Below are 18,240 nucleotides of genomic sequence, written 5' to 3'. Positions count from 1 at the left end.
GGGTTGCATGGTCATTTTGAAAAAAACGCACTCCTACAATCCACGTTTCATGCATGTTCTAACTCTTCAGCTAGGCACAAATGAACTTAACATATGATGAGCAGCCACCATAACAATGCAAGTGTACAAGTGCCCAGGGTGAAGGTTGCCCTTAGGCATTTACAGATGCTTCTACACTCGCCAACTCAGAGGCCACTTCCCTGGAAGAGAAAGCAGAGACTGTTCAGCAGAAAAACCTCCCAGGTGCCTATGGGAATTCTAGCTAACAAAGGAATTTTCTGACAACTTCACAACACCTGAAGGGAGACGGTACTATTCCCCCAGGTCTACAGATGGAGAATGCAAGCAAGTGAAGTAGGAGACTTGTCTCAGGTCACTTCAGAAATCTATGGTGGAGCAGGGACTTGACTTCTGGTCCCTTCCCCACATTCTGGTAAGCACCCTAAACACCCCAGTCAGTAGGATTAGGAGTTGGGTGGCCAACACTTTTACATCCCTTTGGAAATCCCAGCAGAAACCCGTATGCCCAATCCACTTAACATGAAAACGCTCACATCTTTTTCTGCTTCTTTCAGCTCTGCTTCTTTTTCCTTCACTCTCATGACAAACATCTGTCTCATTTCTTCTTCTTTCTTCTGGAGCTCACCCAGGAATTCATTCCTCTTCGCTTCATAAGTCTCTTGAAGACTGTTGAAAACATCCAGGGGTGGGGGGTGAGGAACAAAACACAAACAGAAAAGAATAGTCAAGGTCTTGCTTAATGCATGGATGAGATCCTTTGTGGTGTCTAGTAGTGTTAGCACATTTCCCTCATGCTGAATGGCACCATCGAACCCTGGTTGGGCAGGAGACCCAACCACATCTCCTTAAGAGCAGCTCCCATTTTCCAGAAGACCAGAGGGTAGAAGATGAACCCATATATAAACTGAATCAACTGTACAAGTCTAAGTCACACAAGACAGATGATTTGAAAACATCAACTGCATGTGCATTTACAGTAATGCGGCTGCTAACATGGCTTTCCTCTGCTGGTCAGCTTTACATCCCAGCCTGTTGCAACCCTTCTACTTGCATTTCTAATAATCTCTTCTATCCTATATTCATGGAGCAAGGGCCAAGGCAATTCCATGCAAAATCAGGACCTGCATATTTCAAAAACCACTATGCTACAAAATTACTTAAACCCTTGCATTCTTCCTCTGAATTACCACTTCCTCATTAAACCTAAACCAATCTGTTAATTGGCATGTATGGACTTCTCAAATGTCAAACTTTTGGAGCATAAAATGTGTCAGCCTACACTTCTGCGTATGGCTGTGATTTTCAGACTCCCTTAGGAGCATAGGATGCCAAATTCACTTTAACTTTATTCCTTGGCAGCTTTGAAAAAAATTCAGCCACAATAACAGCTTGGGTAGAACTACAACTGTTTCCCTATGATACATTCCTGAAGACAAAAAGCTATTTCAATCAAAGCTCTTTTGCTCTAGGTCTAATCAGAGCAGGCAGTGTTCTCTTGTGTTTGCATGTATGCGAAATGGGAAGCAATACTTAAGAGAAATAAGAGCTTGTATAACCTTTCCTCCTGCTTCGGACAGGGATTTCTCCTTTATTGCATGCAACAATTTTTGTTGTCAAATCTTGTCCCTTCATTCCAATTAAACATGACTTCTAAACTGTGCCAAATCTTGGGCTTCCAAGTGTTGAGCATTTCTGAATCCCATTAAGCTTCCTTTCCCAGTGTCCTACAGGAAGACGTTTCTCAGGGAGTTGGACATGAACCTCTTGACCCCAGTTCAGTTTTGAATGGGACAGTTCTCATAACATTTTTCTTCTCCAAAGGGTTCTGGCCCTGTGCGACTCACTGATTCTGGGCTGCATCCAGAACCACAGTGGATCTGAATCAGATTGTTTTAAGCTTCTGGTTCTGACCCACCTTCAAATGTCAAACTAGGGGCTATGAAAAAAATCCTCCCCCTTCCTTAACAGATCCACTGCCCAAAGGTGCTTTCATTTTTATCAGCTCGCTTCAGTGAGGAACAGAGACTTGCAATAGTGACATGTCCTCCTAGAAAGCAGCAAAATGAAAAGCCTCATGCTATGTGGTTAATCATATCCTGTGCCTCAAACCATCTCCTGCCAACATCATTTCCAAAAAAGGAACAGCATGGTGCAGAAGGATCAGCAGCCTGGGAAGAGGCACTAATCTTGGCAGGGGAGGGGCTGAGCTTTTGCTTTAGCCCCTGACTTGGTGTGAAACTTTTGATTAAAACTAAAGCCAGTACAGCAAATTTCTTTGCTGGAGCTATGTCAGCAGAGTCTAACCTAGCACTTCCCAATCACATCTGAGAAAGTGGCCTGTAGCCTAGAGGATATTCAAACCAAAGCCATTTGGAATTTCTGCAACTTCTTACTATTATGGAGTTCAAGAAAATCTATTGTTTCCTGACAAGAAACAAATAGAGAGCTGACCTAGATGACATGTTGAAAGAAAATGCCCTAAACCTCACTAAGAAAAATGTTTCCAAATTATGGCTTTGTTAAATAAATAATAATAATAATAATAATAATAATAAAAACCTTTATAGGATTTACTATAAAGATTCCTCAACTACTAGCCAAGGTGCTGGGGAAAGGATTCTGCAGGAGGAGGAAAATGAACATGAGACAAAGGGACTGCAACAGCAAAGGGTCTCCAAAGGCTTTGAGAAGTAATAAGCTTCTCCTGTACAAAAAGACAAACTGCTCTTTGGTTACAAATGCTGATGCTGCCTCCAATTTGGACTTGCCTCAGAAGTAACTGAAATATGAGCAAGCAGTGGGCAGCATTCTTCTGATTAACTCAATTTTGCAAGGCTGCCATCCCCTCCATTGTACACCTTATTGCAACAGCTGAAGCAGCTAAACAGTTTGCTGCTAATCTCCTATCCACCTCAGCTCAAAATGTATGGAGCAATTGCTGCTCCTTACAGGCATAATGTAAATCTCCTGGGGAACTGAGAAACCTGTAGCTCACAAAGCTCAGACTCAAGGGAATGCATGTGCCCTGGCAGAAGTTAGTAGGTTAGGATTAACAAGGTGTGCTGCTGCTACTTGTCCCTCGGGAAACAAACATCTACACTTGTCTGGAAGCAGCCTAAGAGGTTATTTAGACCCATGCTAACTCAATGGTGTAGTACTGGCAATGCAGTAAGATTCAAGTTTTGGATCCAACTTAACTCTAGCCAGGAAAAGCTTGTGTTACTGAAGAGGCAACATGCTCAGTTAAACAGATGGAGAGAAATAAGAGACTGGTGAAGGAGGTGGAAACCCCCAAAACTGCTGTCACTCATTAGTGACTCAATAGCAAAGGGGCTCTGCTATGCCAGATAAGCCAGCAAGCCAAATCCAGCACACCAGTCGGCAGCACACTGTGCCCAACACCTCATGTGAAGGTGCCCTTCCCATATGTATCACATTTTTCTGTGAAATGCTGCAGGACAGTCCATGAGGATGCGGCAACCAATTTATTAATTGAAGCACAAGATCTAAATCACCTCCATCTTTCTGAAGCTACAAGTGTTCCTGGTCAGATTTGTCCTGTCCCTTTTTAAATCCAACAACAGCATTTACTCCTGACATCCTGAAGCTATGCACAGTGCAGCCTGCAAAGAACAGCAGCATCCATTCCCCAAGAAAGATGCACTGATCAAGGGGTGGGAGAAGGGTACTTCTTGTGTGGGGCCTGCAGATCTAAGCAGACTCCTTTAGAAAAGGAAAAAGGAAGTAAGAAGTATGTCTAAAGTGACCTACAATCCTCCTCTGCTGGGGGGTCTCCACCAGGATGCCTGAGGTGCAGCAAATTACAAAGCAAATTGGAGCGTGGACAGATAAATCTGCAAAGTCTACCCTTGATTGGACAGCTCAGAACCATCAGGAAAAAACTGTGATAGAACCTACCACAAAGTCAGAAAATGCCCTTTGGAGGTTAAAAAAAGCATCAATCCTCAAATGAGCTTCTCCCTTGCTAGCAGACACTAGTAAAACAATCATCAGACTCTGGCTACTCATACTTTGATGTTATCCAAATTATGGACCAGAATTTATTTCACTGGGTGCTACCCCAGTCCAAGACAGAAGATTCCTGCCCCAGAGAGATCAGACTGGCAGAAAGGGGAGCAAGGGGTTGCTACAAGGAAGTAATAAGATGATCCTGGTAAGCATGATAGGCTGTGGCCAGAGATGTGGGGTGGAAAATGGAAATTTTTCTGTGGGAAATTTTCTATTTCTAAAAATTCATTGTTTCATAAAATTCAGTAGTAACAATGAATGGATGCCAATACAGTATTAGGCAAGCTTGGCAGTTTTAAAGTTGTAATAAATGTTTTTCAGGTGATTATCCCTAGGAGACGTGTGGGAGAGTACATATATGTTTTACTGATTTGTAAACAGGAGGGTAAATTCACTCACATAATAATCCAAACCAAAAGTCAAGTTATGAATTCACCTAATTGGCTCTGCAGGACAAATCAAAACCAAAGCATGGCATATCATGCACAGTTCTCTGGGTGTGCTAAAATTAGTGTGCCTTCAGTTTTTTTCTTAAATTTAAACAAACAATGTAAGGGAAGCACATGCTATTGTGCATTGTCTTTACATTTTTACAAGTATTCTAATAAAAGAAATTTCTTTCTGCATAAAGCTTTGAATGTGTTTGAATATAACATTTAAACCACATTAAGTGTGCTGTATTTAATTTGTTTCCTAATCAAATATTTCAGTCCAAATACTTGTGGCTATTGTGACATAAAATTAACATGGGGTACTTTTTTAGTGTTGTTAACTAAATAGAAGACAAATAAACATGCTAAATCAGATCACGCTCTATTTGGGCCAATGGAAAATTTTATGGAAAATATGGAAAATTTTTCAATTCAAAATTTTCTGGAAAACCCACATCTCTGGCTGCAGCATCCGTATGCTGGCTGCTGAACTTTCAAGTTTGGTACAGGCATCATAGCAAGAGGAACATTCTAAAGGAGGGACCTGAGAGAATAATAAAGTCATGTTTCAGAGATTTATGAGATGTTTTCTCCCAAAGGGTAGTTTGTGGGAAAACACGAAGTTTGCTGGCTTGCATCTCTAACAAGCCAGGGATGGAGGCTGGCCTGACAGAGTGGTTGGAGACAGGAGCGGACCTCTCAATACTGAATGAGAGATGACAGGTTGGGCAGGGATGTGCCATGAAAGGTCTTTCAAGTGAAGAGCAGCAGCTGATGGTTCTTGCAATGTAAGCAGCAGCCAGCAGAGGGTTTAACTTAAGTCCCAGTGAGACAAAGCAATTTTCACAGCAGCTGCTGTGAATTTCACAATTTTCAAAGGACAAACTGCAGGGTTCGCAGGCATTTCCCAGCAGTCCCACCCCTCACCACTGACTGGCAGAGGCAGATACTGTACAATTTAATAGCAAATTCTGCAGTAAGTAAATTATATAATTTATCATATTATAAATCTAAATATTAATTTAAATCTAAATTTAAATAATATAAATGAATATACAATATGAATTGTAATTTATATCACCATAGTTGATTATATGCAGCGTTCCAGAAACAGTTTAGAAATACTAATTAATGCTAACCTGAACAGAAACACTTTCACTTTACTCACTAGCGCCTTCACTTAGTCTATGTCACTAGCAGACAGTAACTCAACCGTACGATCTCCGGCTGCAATGATTGTCATGTTGTCTTTGTACTGCAGTAAGCACCAGGGCATTCTAAAACAGTATGATATGAATAAGCAGGGTTTTTTAGATTGATTTAATGGGAAATCATGGACATTACAATATTTCCTGGCAATCCTGGACGATGCCGTTTTTTGCACATCCACAAAAATCACAAAACCACAAATTAAGCAGACCCACAGTGATGCGACCAATGCAACAGGCTCCATCTTTGGTACATCTCCCAGATTTGTATTTTTTTAGGATGATCTGAACAAGGCAGACTTTGCTCTCCTGTTGCGTCAAAATGCATAACGTCCCCCTGTCGGCAGTGAGGTCTAATGAGATATGGGAGCATCCTGCCAGCCATCTTTCTGGAATATCCATCCCAGCTTCCTCCGTTTTTCTGATACATGAGCCCTCAAAATTGTGAGACCATCTATCCTGCAACGGAAGGCACAAGGGCAGCACAGAGCAGCTTTAAAACTAGTCTGGGTAATAACAGGCTGCCCACCTAATTATGTATCAGGGATTGCTGGGGGGCTTGTGTTGCAAGTCCATGGTATTTTTCACCTGTACTTCCTAAGATCTGCCCAGCAGGCTGCAATCATGCCTTCCATTACAGCATAGGTGCTCTCTTGTGGAAGGAGACAAGGCAGTACTTTCATGACCCATCAAAGCTAGACTCATCGGCATGAAGAATTCAAATGTGCACAAAAGAGAGACAACTCCATCTTCTCAGGAACTGAGAGTTACCTCTGATCACAGTCCACAAAAAGATACTGCCTTCCCCCCACTTTCTTGGCACTCTCACACATACATCCATTCAGCTGTGCCTGCTTTTTAGTTGCACAGGTCAATGCTCTTGCTTTCATACCTAAATGGTTTGCTATCTGGGTCAGTATCTTTGAATCCCATTTCTTCTAGCTTGCAGCGCCTGTAGAGTTCATAGTGCCGTGTGTGTGTCTGCTCTCTCAAGTCCTCCATGTTCACACGGATCAGCATCTCACGCAGCTTCACAAAGTCACAGTGGTTTTCATTTTCAACTACCGAGAGGAAAAATATAAATAAATAAAATGCCCTGGCCTGGTCACAATGGGAAAATAAAATCAATGGGAAAACTAAATTCAGCTGGTTTCTTTCACTCCTTTTTCTAAAGAGAGGCCCCAAGCAACTCGGCTCCAAAGCTATGAAATTACTTGCAGTACATGGAGAGCCCTGCTGATATCAGATGTTTACAGACTTCAAAGGAGGCATGTACTGCTGTGCCTTACTAAGTTGGAGTCTCAAACATTTTAAAACAGCAACCAACAAGATGCCCATCAAGGTGTTTACTTTTATTTGCTTTATCACCAGGGACCCTTGTTTTCTGTTTAAAAAAAAAAAAAGCAGCAAATTCCCTGATTCAAAAAAAGGGCAAATTATTCTACCAACCCCGCCCCAAATCTGCATTCTTCTATGATTAAAATGAAATGCTATACAGTATACATACACATACACACACACACAACGGTAGGCTTCCAATTTGCTTAAAAATTATAAATATATCAATAAAACATTGTATTCAACTGATACACGTGCGTGTGTACAATGTTGTTTTCCATCTCTCTCTCTCTTTCTCTCTCTATATATATAGAAAACTATATGACAGGTCTATATTCTAGGTCTATTTCTTTATGTATATATACAAAACAACATTGTACATACATACAGGTATCAGTTGAATACACTGTTTTATTGATATATTTGCAAATTTTAAGTAAGTTGGAAGCCTACCAGTGCCTCAATCACTATAATCAAATCAATTCCAAATACCTACAAATTTTGGTGTTATATTTTGCAGTTTTTTTATTATGGAAAGTAAGAGCTCTCCCTGCCCCCTTTGCTCACTAGGACATGGGTCCAGCTGCAACTCTCTCCCCTGACTGCTTTGTGGTGCTGAGTAGCCTGGTTATCCCAGTGCCCTGTCCATGCCATTACCCCTCACCCCCAAGCCACAGCCCACTAACCCCTGCTGGTGCCCCTCACAGCCCTGATAGGCCAGTGCCCAACCCTGCTGGTGCCCTGTGCTCCGCACCCACAGCCCCCCATACCTCTGCCAGTGCTTCTAACTCACCACCTACAACCCCTCCCCCCCTTCCTCCCCAGCCCTGCTGCTGCCCCTAACTTGCCACCTACAGCTGCCCCCCCCCAACCCCTGCCGCTCACCCCATCCACAACCCCAACACCCCTGCTGGCACTCCTTACTCCCCACCTGCAGTCCCCAGGGCCCCCAGCTGCCATGGCTATGGGTCCAGATCCACGGCCCCTTGCACCCTGCAGTAGTGCCCAAACTCTGGCTGCCACCCATAGGAGGTGGCAGTGGTTGTTGCAATGGAGCAGAACCCAGTTCCCCCTCCTCCACGGGTGGCTCAGCCTGTGGGGAGGCTTGGGGAGAGTAGATGTGGTCTGCCTGATGTGGGCTTGGGCTCCCCACCCTGCTTTCCTACCCTGGGGGTTTTCACAGTCCAGCTGGCAGGACCCAGCATGGCAAGACGGAGCAGAACCAGGCAGGGAAGTCTGATGCCATTGCTGGGCATCCCATGCCACCATGGCAAGGCACCTCCTGCCCTCTCAGCAGCAGCAAGGGGCACAACTCTGCAATGCTCTCTCTGTTACTGCTGGGTGGGCAGTGCAGGGCGTGGTGGTGCCACCAAGATTCCCTGCCACGCCAGGTCTCGCCCACCATGCAGGGGAGCCTGAGCCTGCAGCCCACACTCACCCCCGCCTTGTGTACAAACTAGGGGGGCACATGCTCCCCGTGGCCCCCCCCCGGAGTACGCACAGCAGCAGGGAACCAGCTCCCTGCTGCCCCCAGGACGAACCACCCATGGCCCTGTCTGCTCCCCACCTGGGCCCTGCAGCCGCGCATTCGGTTCCCAGGCCCTAAGCCCCGCCCCAGCTGGGCAGCATCCTCAGACCTGCCCAACTGCCTCCCTCCCTCACTATGGGGGCCTCAAGCCCACCCCCACACTAGACTCACTTACAGAGAGCTGCTCTCCAGGCTGCCTGGCAGCCATGTGCATGTGTTACATGCACAGATGCATATGGTGCCTCCTGCCTGATTGCCCTTCTCCTGCTCCCCCCAGGCCCTTGCAGGCTGGATCTCTGCTAGCTTGCAAAGGCAAACCTGCCATTTCCCATGTTTCTTTCCTTAAAATGAGAAAATCCAGGCTTTACTGTTTTTCCATGGCAAGTAAAAAACTCGGATCTGTTTATCACTGCTCTCCCAAATCTCTCCCCCATGCAAAGATGTAAAAAGCTGTATTTCAGCAAGGAGCTTTGGACTCTTCTCCAGGAGTGAATCACAGGTCCTAGCTTTGCTCGCATTTGTTCCATGTTGAATTTTCAAATGCAGTAAGACACAAATTTCACCGTCACATGCACACAGGGTTTTCAGCAGCTTCAAACAAGAGCTGGCACATCTGAAGGGGAGGGAAGGGGATGGTATTTGTCATTTTACTGATACTCCGTAAGGATTTAAAGGTGAAATCAGCTTCCCTTTTGAGTGGACAGCATAAAAATGACCAGGGTGTATTTGCTTCTATCTTGACATACCCTGCACAACACCCCAAGGATACTGCCTGGCCTTTGCCATCTTGTTGCCAATTTTCACTTCTTCAGTGCTGCCAACAACAGCAAATGGAAGGTGGACCTAAAAACGAAACAAAAAACACACACACAAGAAGTTAGGGATTTCCTCTGCTGGTTTGCTAAGAAGGAAACACTCACTATTCCTTAAGACAACTATACTGACTTTCCGTTACTGAAATGCCTCTACAGCGGGTGCTCTGGATTAGAGGTATGCTCTCCGACTTCATAGAAAGGATTATCTTTACAGAACAGATGACTGCTTTTCTCGTAAACTATCTCTCTTGCTTTTTGTTATCACATGGATATTATATTTAAAGGCTCCATGCACTGGTTTGAGCTTCAATAGCCGATGCATCTGTTTTCATAACAAATGTAATATCTCCCTTGCTTCGCATGGGACAGGCTGCCAAAGAGATACTTAACCCTGCAAATACGAGTAACTGTTGTTTGTGCATATGTATTTGCTGCAGTGATGGGAAGTTCATCACACTGTCTGTGTCCTTTGCAAGAGTCTAGTTAACAGACCGGAACATTAAATCAAGCAAAAAGTAAAGCTAAGAGAAAGGCAATTAAAACACAGGAATGTGCTACAGCTAGAAGCTTTGGATCTTTCTGTCAAAGGGTTGGATTACAAGCTAAGGTGCAACTGAAAGCAAGAGACTGAGTAAACAGCAACTCTCACACCTCCAAATAAGTCATTTCCTACTTCCTACAGATTACTACTACACACACATGCATGGGAATATGGTGCTGGCCTGCACAGTCAAACCACGATTCTCTGTGACCAGCTATGCTGTGCTAATCAGTGAGAAAGCACATCTGTATGGGTGAAGACCCTGAGCTATGGCTCTGCTTCCTCCTTAGCAGCTCCCTATAGAAGATACTAGAAAGCAAGGGGCTAAGAAAGCTAAAAAATTCACCAAAGAGGGATTTTGCATCAGTCCAGCCAGATGCGAGGTCTTGCAATGCCAGATATGTTGTAAAAGGCATAATCCCTGCCAAGAGGAAGCCTGGCCTGAGCGGTTGCCTCAGGAGAGCTCAGCCAGGCGGTGTTTTTGCTATATCAGTGCTATTTTAATGGGCTACTGTGTACCAAAGGGCAAGTCTAGACCTATAATTATAGGCTTCTAATTGGCATCTAAAGTAGTAAGCTTCAGCCCCAGAAGTTCACATGTATATACATACCCTCCTCCCCCCATATTTACTCAATTCCAAGGTGAGACTTCCCCCCATTTAAATCGAGTATGAACGAGGTGGAAGGCAACAAGATTTTCAGCAAGTGAGTAACTTTGAACAGGATGCTCAACTCTGAGCCCATTGGCCACATCACTGCATACATCTACCTCCCATCCTCTCTTTTTCTGGAGCTGGCATGTCTAAGAAAAGGGAAACCCAAATGTTTAATCACTGGAAAGGTCAGTGGGAAAGAAGAAATTTAGATTTTTGAAACCCTTGCTTTACTAACTCCTTCAGACCAATGTTTCAGGGGGCTTCTTGCCTTTTGGCACCTTCTGGGAATTCTGGGAACACAGGAACCTCCAACACACCAGACAATTGCTCTGCCTTCTGTGTCACTTGATAAAACTCTGTTCACTCACACCTTAGATTTCAGTGGTGCAGCATGCCCTCCCCTAATGACAGGAAAAGAAAAAAAAAAAGAAACTTACACTCATTGTAGCATTTATCTCTGCCACAGTTTCTTCATCTGTTGGGAACTGATAGATTTGAACTCCATTGCTGACAAGTTCACTCATGATTTTACTCTTGAATTTATGCAATTCGTTTTTTGCAATTGTATCAGCTTTGGCTATTATAGGAATAATGTTCACCTGCAACAAAAAGAACAGTCATGTTACTCCACCAGTGGCTTTGTAAAAGGATATCTATTTTAGATAGCAGTAAGCAGCAAGGCACTCATCTCCTTCAGACCTGTAATAGGCTTAACTTCTCCAGGTTTCACCTTCAGAACATAGCCTAGAATTGATTTATCCCCATACAGCCCTACAGCTACAGACCTACCATAGATCTACCATGAGAGAGAGCAATATTACCATTAAGTGCACAAGGTGTAGGGATTGGCACAGAGATGAACTGATCCTCATAACTTTGGACTAAGGCAAAAAAATCCCCAAACTACTGGGCCTTCTTCCCCATTGGAAGGGTTTGTATTTTACATAAGTTGCTTACAATTCTGGCACCTTGTTTGGCTGATTTCAACTATATACAAACACAAATGGGATACAGAGCCAAGTTCTCAGCACAGCTTCACTGATTCATGCCAGCTGAGGACCACAGTGTCTCAATGAATGTAGAGTACTGTGCCTGTCCACTGCTTTGCTGTGAAGCAGGAGCATTTTACAAAGAATCTGTCTGTCCTTTCTTGTTAAGAGCATGTTTGTATTACCTCTGCGTCATGCCCTTAGTCTGAAGCCATTCTTAGTCTTATCTTGGGGATGCTTACTGACACATACTTACGACTTCTCAGAGGAGGCTACATTACCTACTTGCTGGGACTTGGTATATGAAGTGGGAAGGATGTCAGTGGGTGGGGCACTGTTTTGAATGCATAAAACTTTTCACAATCCACTTTGGTGTCCAGGGTCTACATGAGATCCTTCAACAGGTTCCCTGATGGAAGTCTGGGGAAAGGTTCATGCCTTTCAGACAACATGCAGAGCTTTACCAAAACTGAACTCTGTAAATTGGCACTAGTCTTAGCTTTTTCCCCAGACAAGGATTAGTAGCTGTTCCATAGACATCCTATGAAAGGAACTAGTTTATGTAATATTTTCAAGTAGTGGAGTTAAAATCTTTAGGTGGGTCAGTAGTAACGTCTTCCTTATTAGCAGCATCTGTGCTATCCTAAAGCCAATCAAGTAGAAGGCAGTCTATCACTCAAGATCATGCTTTGCAGTATAATGTTTAATGAAATAACCCCTCTCCCTAGAGAGACCCATCCACCTATGGCTGTGGTGGGCTAGGCAGGCCAAACCCATGGAAGGAAGGGAATGAGGAGAAATAGCCAGTAAGTTTCATAGTTTCTAGGGTTGGAAGGGACCTGAGTAGATCATCGAGTTCGACCCCCTGCCATGGCAGGAAAGAGTACTGGGGAGTAATCTAGAGCAGGGTTCTTCAACTAGCAGGGGTTAGGGCTGAGACCTCTATGCACAGGCAGGCACTACTCCAGCTGCAGCCCAGGCACTGCTAGGCTGGCAGAGCTGCTGCAGCACAAAGAGATGGAGGCAGGCAGAGCAGGGGAGTGCAGATGGCCCATGTCAACCAAGTAGCATCTAGCCAAACAGACCAGTGGCCTGTCAGGTGTGTAGCTAACCCAGCATGCAAGTCCCAGCTGTTTGGAAGTTGAGGCAGCCCTGATCTAGAGGGAGACGCAGGGCTTCTCCACAACCTCTGCTGCATTCAGGAACACCACTGTGATCCATGAACAGGCAGACATGAAGTGGGAAGGACATGGAAGTCTCAGACGGCCTTCTACTTGATCAGCTTTAGGATAACACAAATGCTGCTAATAAGGAAGATGTTACTACTGACCCACATAAAGATTTTAAACTCCACTACTTGAAAACCCCCTTATATTACATAGACTAATTCCTTTCATAGGATGCCTCTGGAACAGCTATTAATCCTTGTTTGAGAAAAAGCTAAGACTACTGCCAATTTACAGAGTTCAGTTTTGGTAAAGCTCTGCATGTTGCCTTAAAAGCATGAACCTTTCCCCAGACTTCAGTCAGGGAACATGTTAAAGGATCTCGTGTAGACCCTGGACACCAAAGCAGATTGTAGAACGTCTTATGCACTCAAACAGTGCCCCATGCTTTTACTCAGAATACAAGCAGCTGTCAGAGCCACTGGGTGAGTTCATTTCACTGCTCACTAGTGCAAAAAGAAATCACCAATTGTAGTTGAAAATTTAGAATACACTGGACATGATGATTAAAAAATCAACAAACAAACAAAAAATCCCAAAAGAACCCCATCCAATTTAAATTTTGTTTAAATTGCTGTAGTTTTTAGTGCTTTTCTTAACTGGTTTCTTCTCTTTTCTTTTTCTAACTGGCTGATATCTGTAGCACACGTTGCTTTATATCAGATCTTGTCCTTTTTTACTAACCAGGAATACTAATATATACATTTGCTTAATCCCATTTATTAGTTTTAACACACAGTGGATGTGTTTACATGAGAGGCTACACTGTCTAGCGACAAGCTATGGCAATGTAGCTCATCACTTCAGCGACATAGCGTCAGCAGGCACTAACCGTGATGCTGCCGCTACTGTGCAGTAGGGTCAAAAACTATTCATGTGCTGCCGGGACTGCACAGTACCAGTAGGTACTGTGTATTCAAGGACAGTGTAGATGCTCCCAGTAAGCACATCCTCCATTATCGAAACCTGTTTAGAAAGCCATTGGGACAGCTGAAGTCAATATGATAAGCGAAAGCACAACATCCTGTGAAGAGTTATACATGATGCATTAAGTACAACCAGAGAGACTTAACAGTAGAAATATTAAAGATAGCAAAGCACAGAAATAAGTTTTATACACGTGCAAACATACAAATGCCCCCACAGACAGACATAAGCTACTATATCAAAACTTCTGAGCATAGTTACAGTGTTCCACTAAATAAAACTTAAAAAAGAGAACAACTTGTTACATAAATTCATAAAACAAAGTTGACGGTCAGAATACTGAGGATTTGGATAGCCAAAGATGTGCTGTCTATTTAGGTTTTCAATTTATATTTAGGTTTCACTTTTTTGTTGTTCAGAAAGTATCATAGTCAGCATTTTCTATTTCTTAGATTTTTTAAGTCATGATTTGTGGCAAACCACATTTGGACAAACACTGAAACTGAGTTAAAATGCGTAAGAACAACATTCTGAATTTTTTTTTTTAAATAAAAAAGGTTACTGCTCCCTTGCTGCTAAAATTCCCTGGAGAACCCCATGGGCCAGAAGTAATGGCTCTGCAGACCAGACCAGAGGTTGAGCACCCCTGAAACCGTTTAACACATAGAGAAAGATGACTAACATTCTCTTCGCCTAAAGAGGAGGCTAATGCTATCATAAAACCAGAATTCTGTGGTTTTGGTTTCTTTTTAAAAAAGGAACAACAAAAAAGCACTTTGTAGCAAACACATACTGCCTGAATTTCAGGGGGTGTATGTTAATTTCATTTTTTTTTAAATAGTCACATTAATGTGCTTAATAGTTAAACATACATTAATATGTTTAATAGTTAAGGTCTTAAGTATATGGCATCAACTTCAAATCTGTAAAATAATTTTAAAAGAAAATCAGATTTAAGTATTTTTAAAAGCTTTTGATAAAGTTCTAGTTGGTAGTTTAACCCTGCCAAACCACAGTGCTGATATATTTGGTGGGCAAAGCTCCTTGCCCCAGTGTTCCAAGTGGCCTGGGGTAGGGATCTATAATTTATTTAGCTTCTACTATAGAAGAGCTAAGCATTTGTATGAGTTAAGGATGCTCTTTCCACATTTCCATTTCACACACAGAAGCTACAGTATTCTGGCAGATTTACATGCATTACAGACCAGCAGCTTCCTAGGATAAACTTGAACATGAGCTTCCCTCTCTCATCCAAAGGCTAAATCTGCTCCCTCCCCACCCCTACTCTCCCCCAACATATCCCCTGGCTGCTTCATCACTCAGTAAAGATATTGGCTGCACTACAGAACTACGGCTTAGCAGTATCAAAGAAACATTTGGGTCAGTATAATACCCTCGTGGATTTGGTGAGAACAGGGGAATGTTTGGGGCCAATTTTGAACACTATCAGCTTGAAATTAAATTGTTGCGTCTGCTATTCTGAATGGCCTGGCTCTAGCACTACTATTCATGAGGTTGCTATAGGACAACACTGGTCATACTGGCAGCTTACAGTTGTGCATGGGGGGAACCCAGAAAAAACAGTGTTTTACCTTAAGCTCAGTGCACCCTTGCACAAAGCACAGCACATGCCCAGAAGAGGTATCATGTTAGTTTGACCTGGCTTGCCCAACATTTGTATAGATCACACATTTCAGCAGGGCTTTTTGGCACTTATTTTATAGCTCATTGAATCAGCTTTAGATACAAGTGCCAAAAAAGCCCTGCTGAAGTGCCTGATCTATACAGAGACTGGAGAGTCTGGTCAAACTAATGTGCTTCCTTTCCTGGTAAAGTGCTGTTTTGTTTTCTTTTTCCATGTCTGTCAGCAGCCATTATTCTACGGAAAAAAATAAAAAAAGAACCCAGATCATATCCAGCTGGGAACTGTTGGAGAGTCACTAAATTTTAACCTGCTTGTGCTACCTAAAGAGCTTTAACACAAACAAAATCATTTCTCTAACACTCTAGCAAGGTCTTTAAATGAAAGGGCAACAGGAGAGCAGCTCAACATTATAATAGGGGTAGTAAGTACCTTACTGTCAAGCTTCTTCATGGTGACCAGGTCTAGAGATTTCAGTGAATGTCCTGTTGGTGCAATGAAGTATAAGCAAGCATGAATCCTCGTGTCATGGTAGTTGAACAGGGAACGCTTGATCTTCAGCTCTTCCTGCAGGTAGGCTTCAAACTGGGCATCAATATATTCTACAATGGGCTTATAGCTGGAAAAAAATTGGAAGACTGGGTACTATGCAAAGTGGGGCATTCAACACAAACTATGATGCATCCTAATTCATGGGCATTCAGGAAGTCTCAGTGCTTCTCCTGTATTTCTGATTTTAATGCCCCCCGGCCTGTTTCACCATTCTCCAGGGAAGGGCTTGTGGCACCCTGCTGCACCCTGATCGTTCCCTTTTGAATGACTGGGGGTTCCAACGTGGCACTGGGCAGGGATCCCGGGCTTTTAAGAACACGTAGGCCACAGTAGTCTGCTACCCCAAGCACCACTACATTTTATTGACAACTTGTGCCATTGAATGTTCCACTACCTGCATGAGAGAGACTAGATCAGGGACGAGCAATTATTTGAGCCCAGGGGCCACACGCGGAGTTTTGATGAATTGTGGCATACCAGGTCACCTCCCTCCCCCTCCCTGCAACAACTCACCAAAACTCCCTATGTGGAATGGGGGTGCAGGCAGGTAGAGCAGTGTTTGAGAGTGAAAGTGGGACAGGTGGACAAAGCCAGGATTAGGAGGCAGGGCTGCGGGGCAGTGATAACGCTGGGGAGCAGAGCTGCGATGTGCTCCCTACATGCCCCTGCTCTGTGGCAGAGTGTAGGGTGCATGTGTAGGGAGGAGGGCACATGTGGGGGCGGGGGGAGACAACACACACACACACAACACACATCACTTGAATGCTAGGTCCTGGGAGCCTGCCAGTGGTGAGGGGAGGGAGGAGGGGGCAGAGGGCACATGCAGCAGAGCTCACCCATGGCTGCCCCTGTGGCACCCCACACCGCAACCCAACCCACTCCCACAGGCTTGGCCCCAGCCAGCATGAACAGCTTCCTAGGTGAATGGAGTGGGTGGAAGGAAGCCGGGAACTGGAGCAGGAGCCTCACATTGAAGCTTCCTCTGTACCTAGAGAGACACAGCAGGAACAGGTGGAGGAGCCGCTGCTGGAGGCAAAGGGAGCTGAGCAGCATCTAGGTGGCTGGCCCAAACTGGGGCCAGTGGGAACAGGCTAGAGTGCAGCACAGCCTGCCCCAGGTGAGGTCTGGCCCATAGGGGTAGCCACAGGTTGGATCCAATCAATTAGCAGCCTGCTCCCCCATGGGCTGGATTCAGTCAGTTGGCAAGCTGGATCTGGCCCACAGGCCGCATTTTGCCCACCCCTAGCCTAGATGCATCTGAAGTAAAAAGATGCCATTAATATTTAACCCAGCTGCCCACACATCCTCTGTGTTGTTTTAAAAAGGAAAGATATTTATAAAGGGATGGCAGTTTCCCAGGAATTTAAAGGAGCAAAACTAGGCAAACCCCAAAAACCAAACAAACAAGAACAACAATAAAAATCTTTCAAGGTTTTATTCCTCCCGCCCCGCCGAAATGCTGTTATGGTGCAATGTGACCCAATCTGATGTTTGTGAAACAGCGCTTCATGAGCCAGCTCTGCAAAAAGTTTCGTTTAAATCACTTTCCATTGCCCCTCAATGCAGGCCTATTACCAGTAAAGCACAATGGGTACTGGCAGCATGTTGTGTTTTGCTGGCCTCCACAAGCACTAGATCTTTCAGCACTGCCCCACCCATGGAGTCCACAAGACAAGTTTTTCCTACGGCTATGTTACTGCTTGAAAATAAAGTAGGACCCTGGGGCCAAAGTCTCTGGTGTTGTTTTGCTAAAACGATGCCCACTTACACCAGCTATGATGATGGCCCCTACTGCAAGGGCCCTGCCTCAACCAATATCTCTACCTGCTCAAATCCTGTTCCCTTGTTATCTACAGCCTTGACTCTAAAAGCATGCACATTTATAGGAATTCCTAAGCATTCTGCTTTATGGTCACATTATGGGGCTCCTGAGGGACTGAGGCAAGCGCAGATCACTTAGGGTATTTTTACAGGCTAACAAGGCATAAGTGCATGTTCCTTTTCAAGCTCTTTTGTCAACTAGCCTGCAGGGCTCCTAGAGGGGCCGGGAATACGGAGGTAGAGTCCACTACCAAGTTCCCCATTACAGCCCCTTTGAGGAAACCTTGAGGTAAGCTACTCACCCTGCCACTGCCGGTTCTGGATTCGGCCTGGGGGCATAGACAAGTTTGACACCCCTGATCCAATAAGTTAAAACACAGGAACACTGAAATTTGGTTGCTATCCTGCCGTATTGCCATGCCTCCTTCAGCCTCTGGAGCAAGAAATCTATCTGGGGAGAAAGAGGAACCCCAAAGACTGAGCTATTACTAGCTGACTTGCCTGACAATCTCCAGG

At 44.3% G+C, this 18,240-nt stretch overlaps 1 protein-coding gene across 5 annotated transcripts in view; it reads right to left on the bottom strand.

Moving 5' to 3' along the window:
- The window catches only part of LOC149871028 (septin-11), a 120,319-nt gene that overhangs the window by 12,171 nt on the left and 89,908 nt on the right, over positions 1 to 18,240 (bottom strand). For all 5 annotated transcript variants that reach the window (XM_090032017.1, XM_090032018.1, XM_090032023.1 and 2 more), the window contains exons 4-8: positions 15,784 to 15,970; positions 11,005 to 11,166; positions 9,302 to 9,398; positions 6,582 to 6,750; positions 555 to 687 (exon numbers count right to left, since the gene is read on the bottom strand). In XM_090032017.1, coding sequence (XP_089888143.1) covers positions 555 to 687; positions 6,582 to 6,750; positions 9,302 to 9,398; positions 11,005 to 11,166; positions 15,784 to 15,970 — 748 coding nt within the window. The remainder of the gene's footprint in view (positions 1 to 554; positions 688 to 6,581; positions 6,751 to 9,301; positions 9,399 to 11,004; positions 11,167 to 15,783; positions 15,971 to 18,240) is intronic.

The sequence above is a fragment of the Crocodylus siamensis genome, chromosome 2, assembly GCF_052110815.1.
Source record: "Crocodylus siamensis isolate JL-2025a chromosome 2, ASM5211081v1, whole genome shotgun sequence".
Taxonomy (NCBI): Eukaryota; Metazoa; Chordata; order Crocodylia; family Crocodylidae; genus Crocodylus; species Crocodylus siamensis.
Note: the sequence above shows the minus strand (reverse complement) of the source record. Positions and strands in the feature narration are given on the sequence as shown.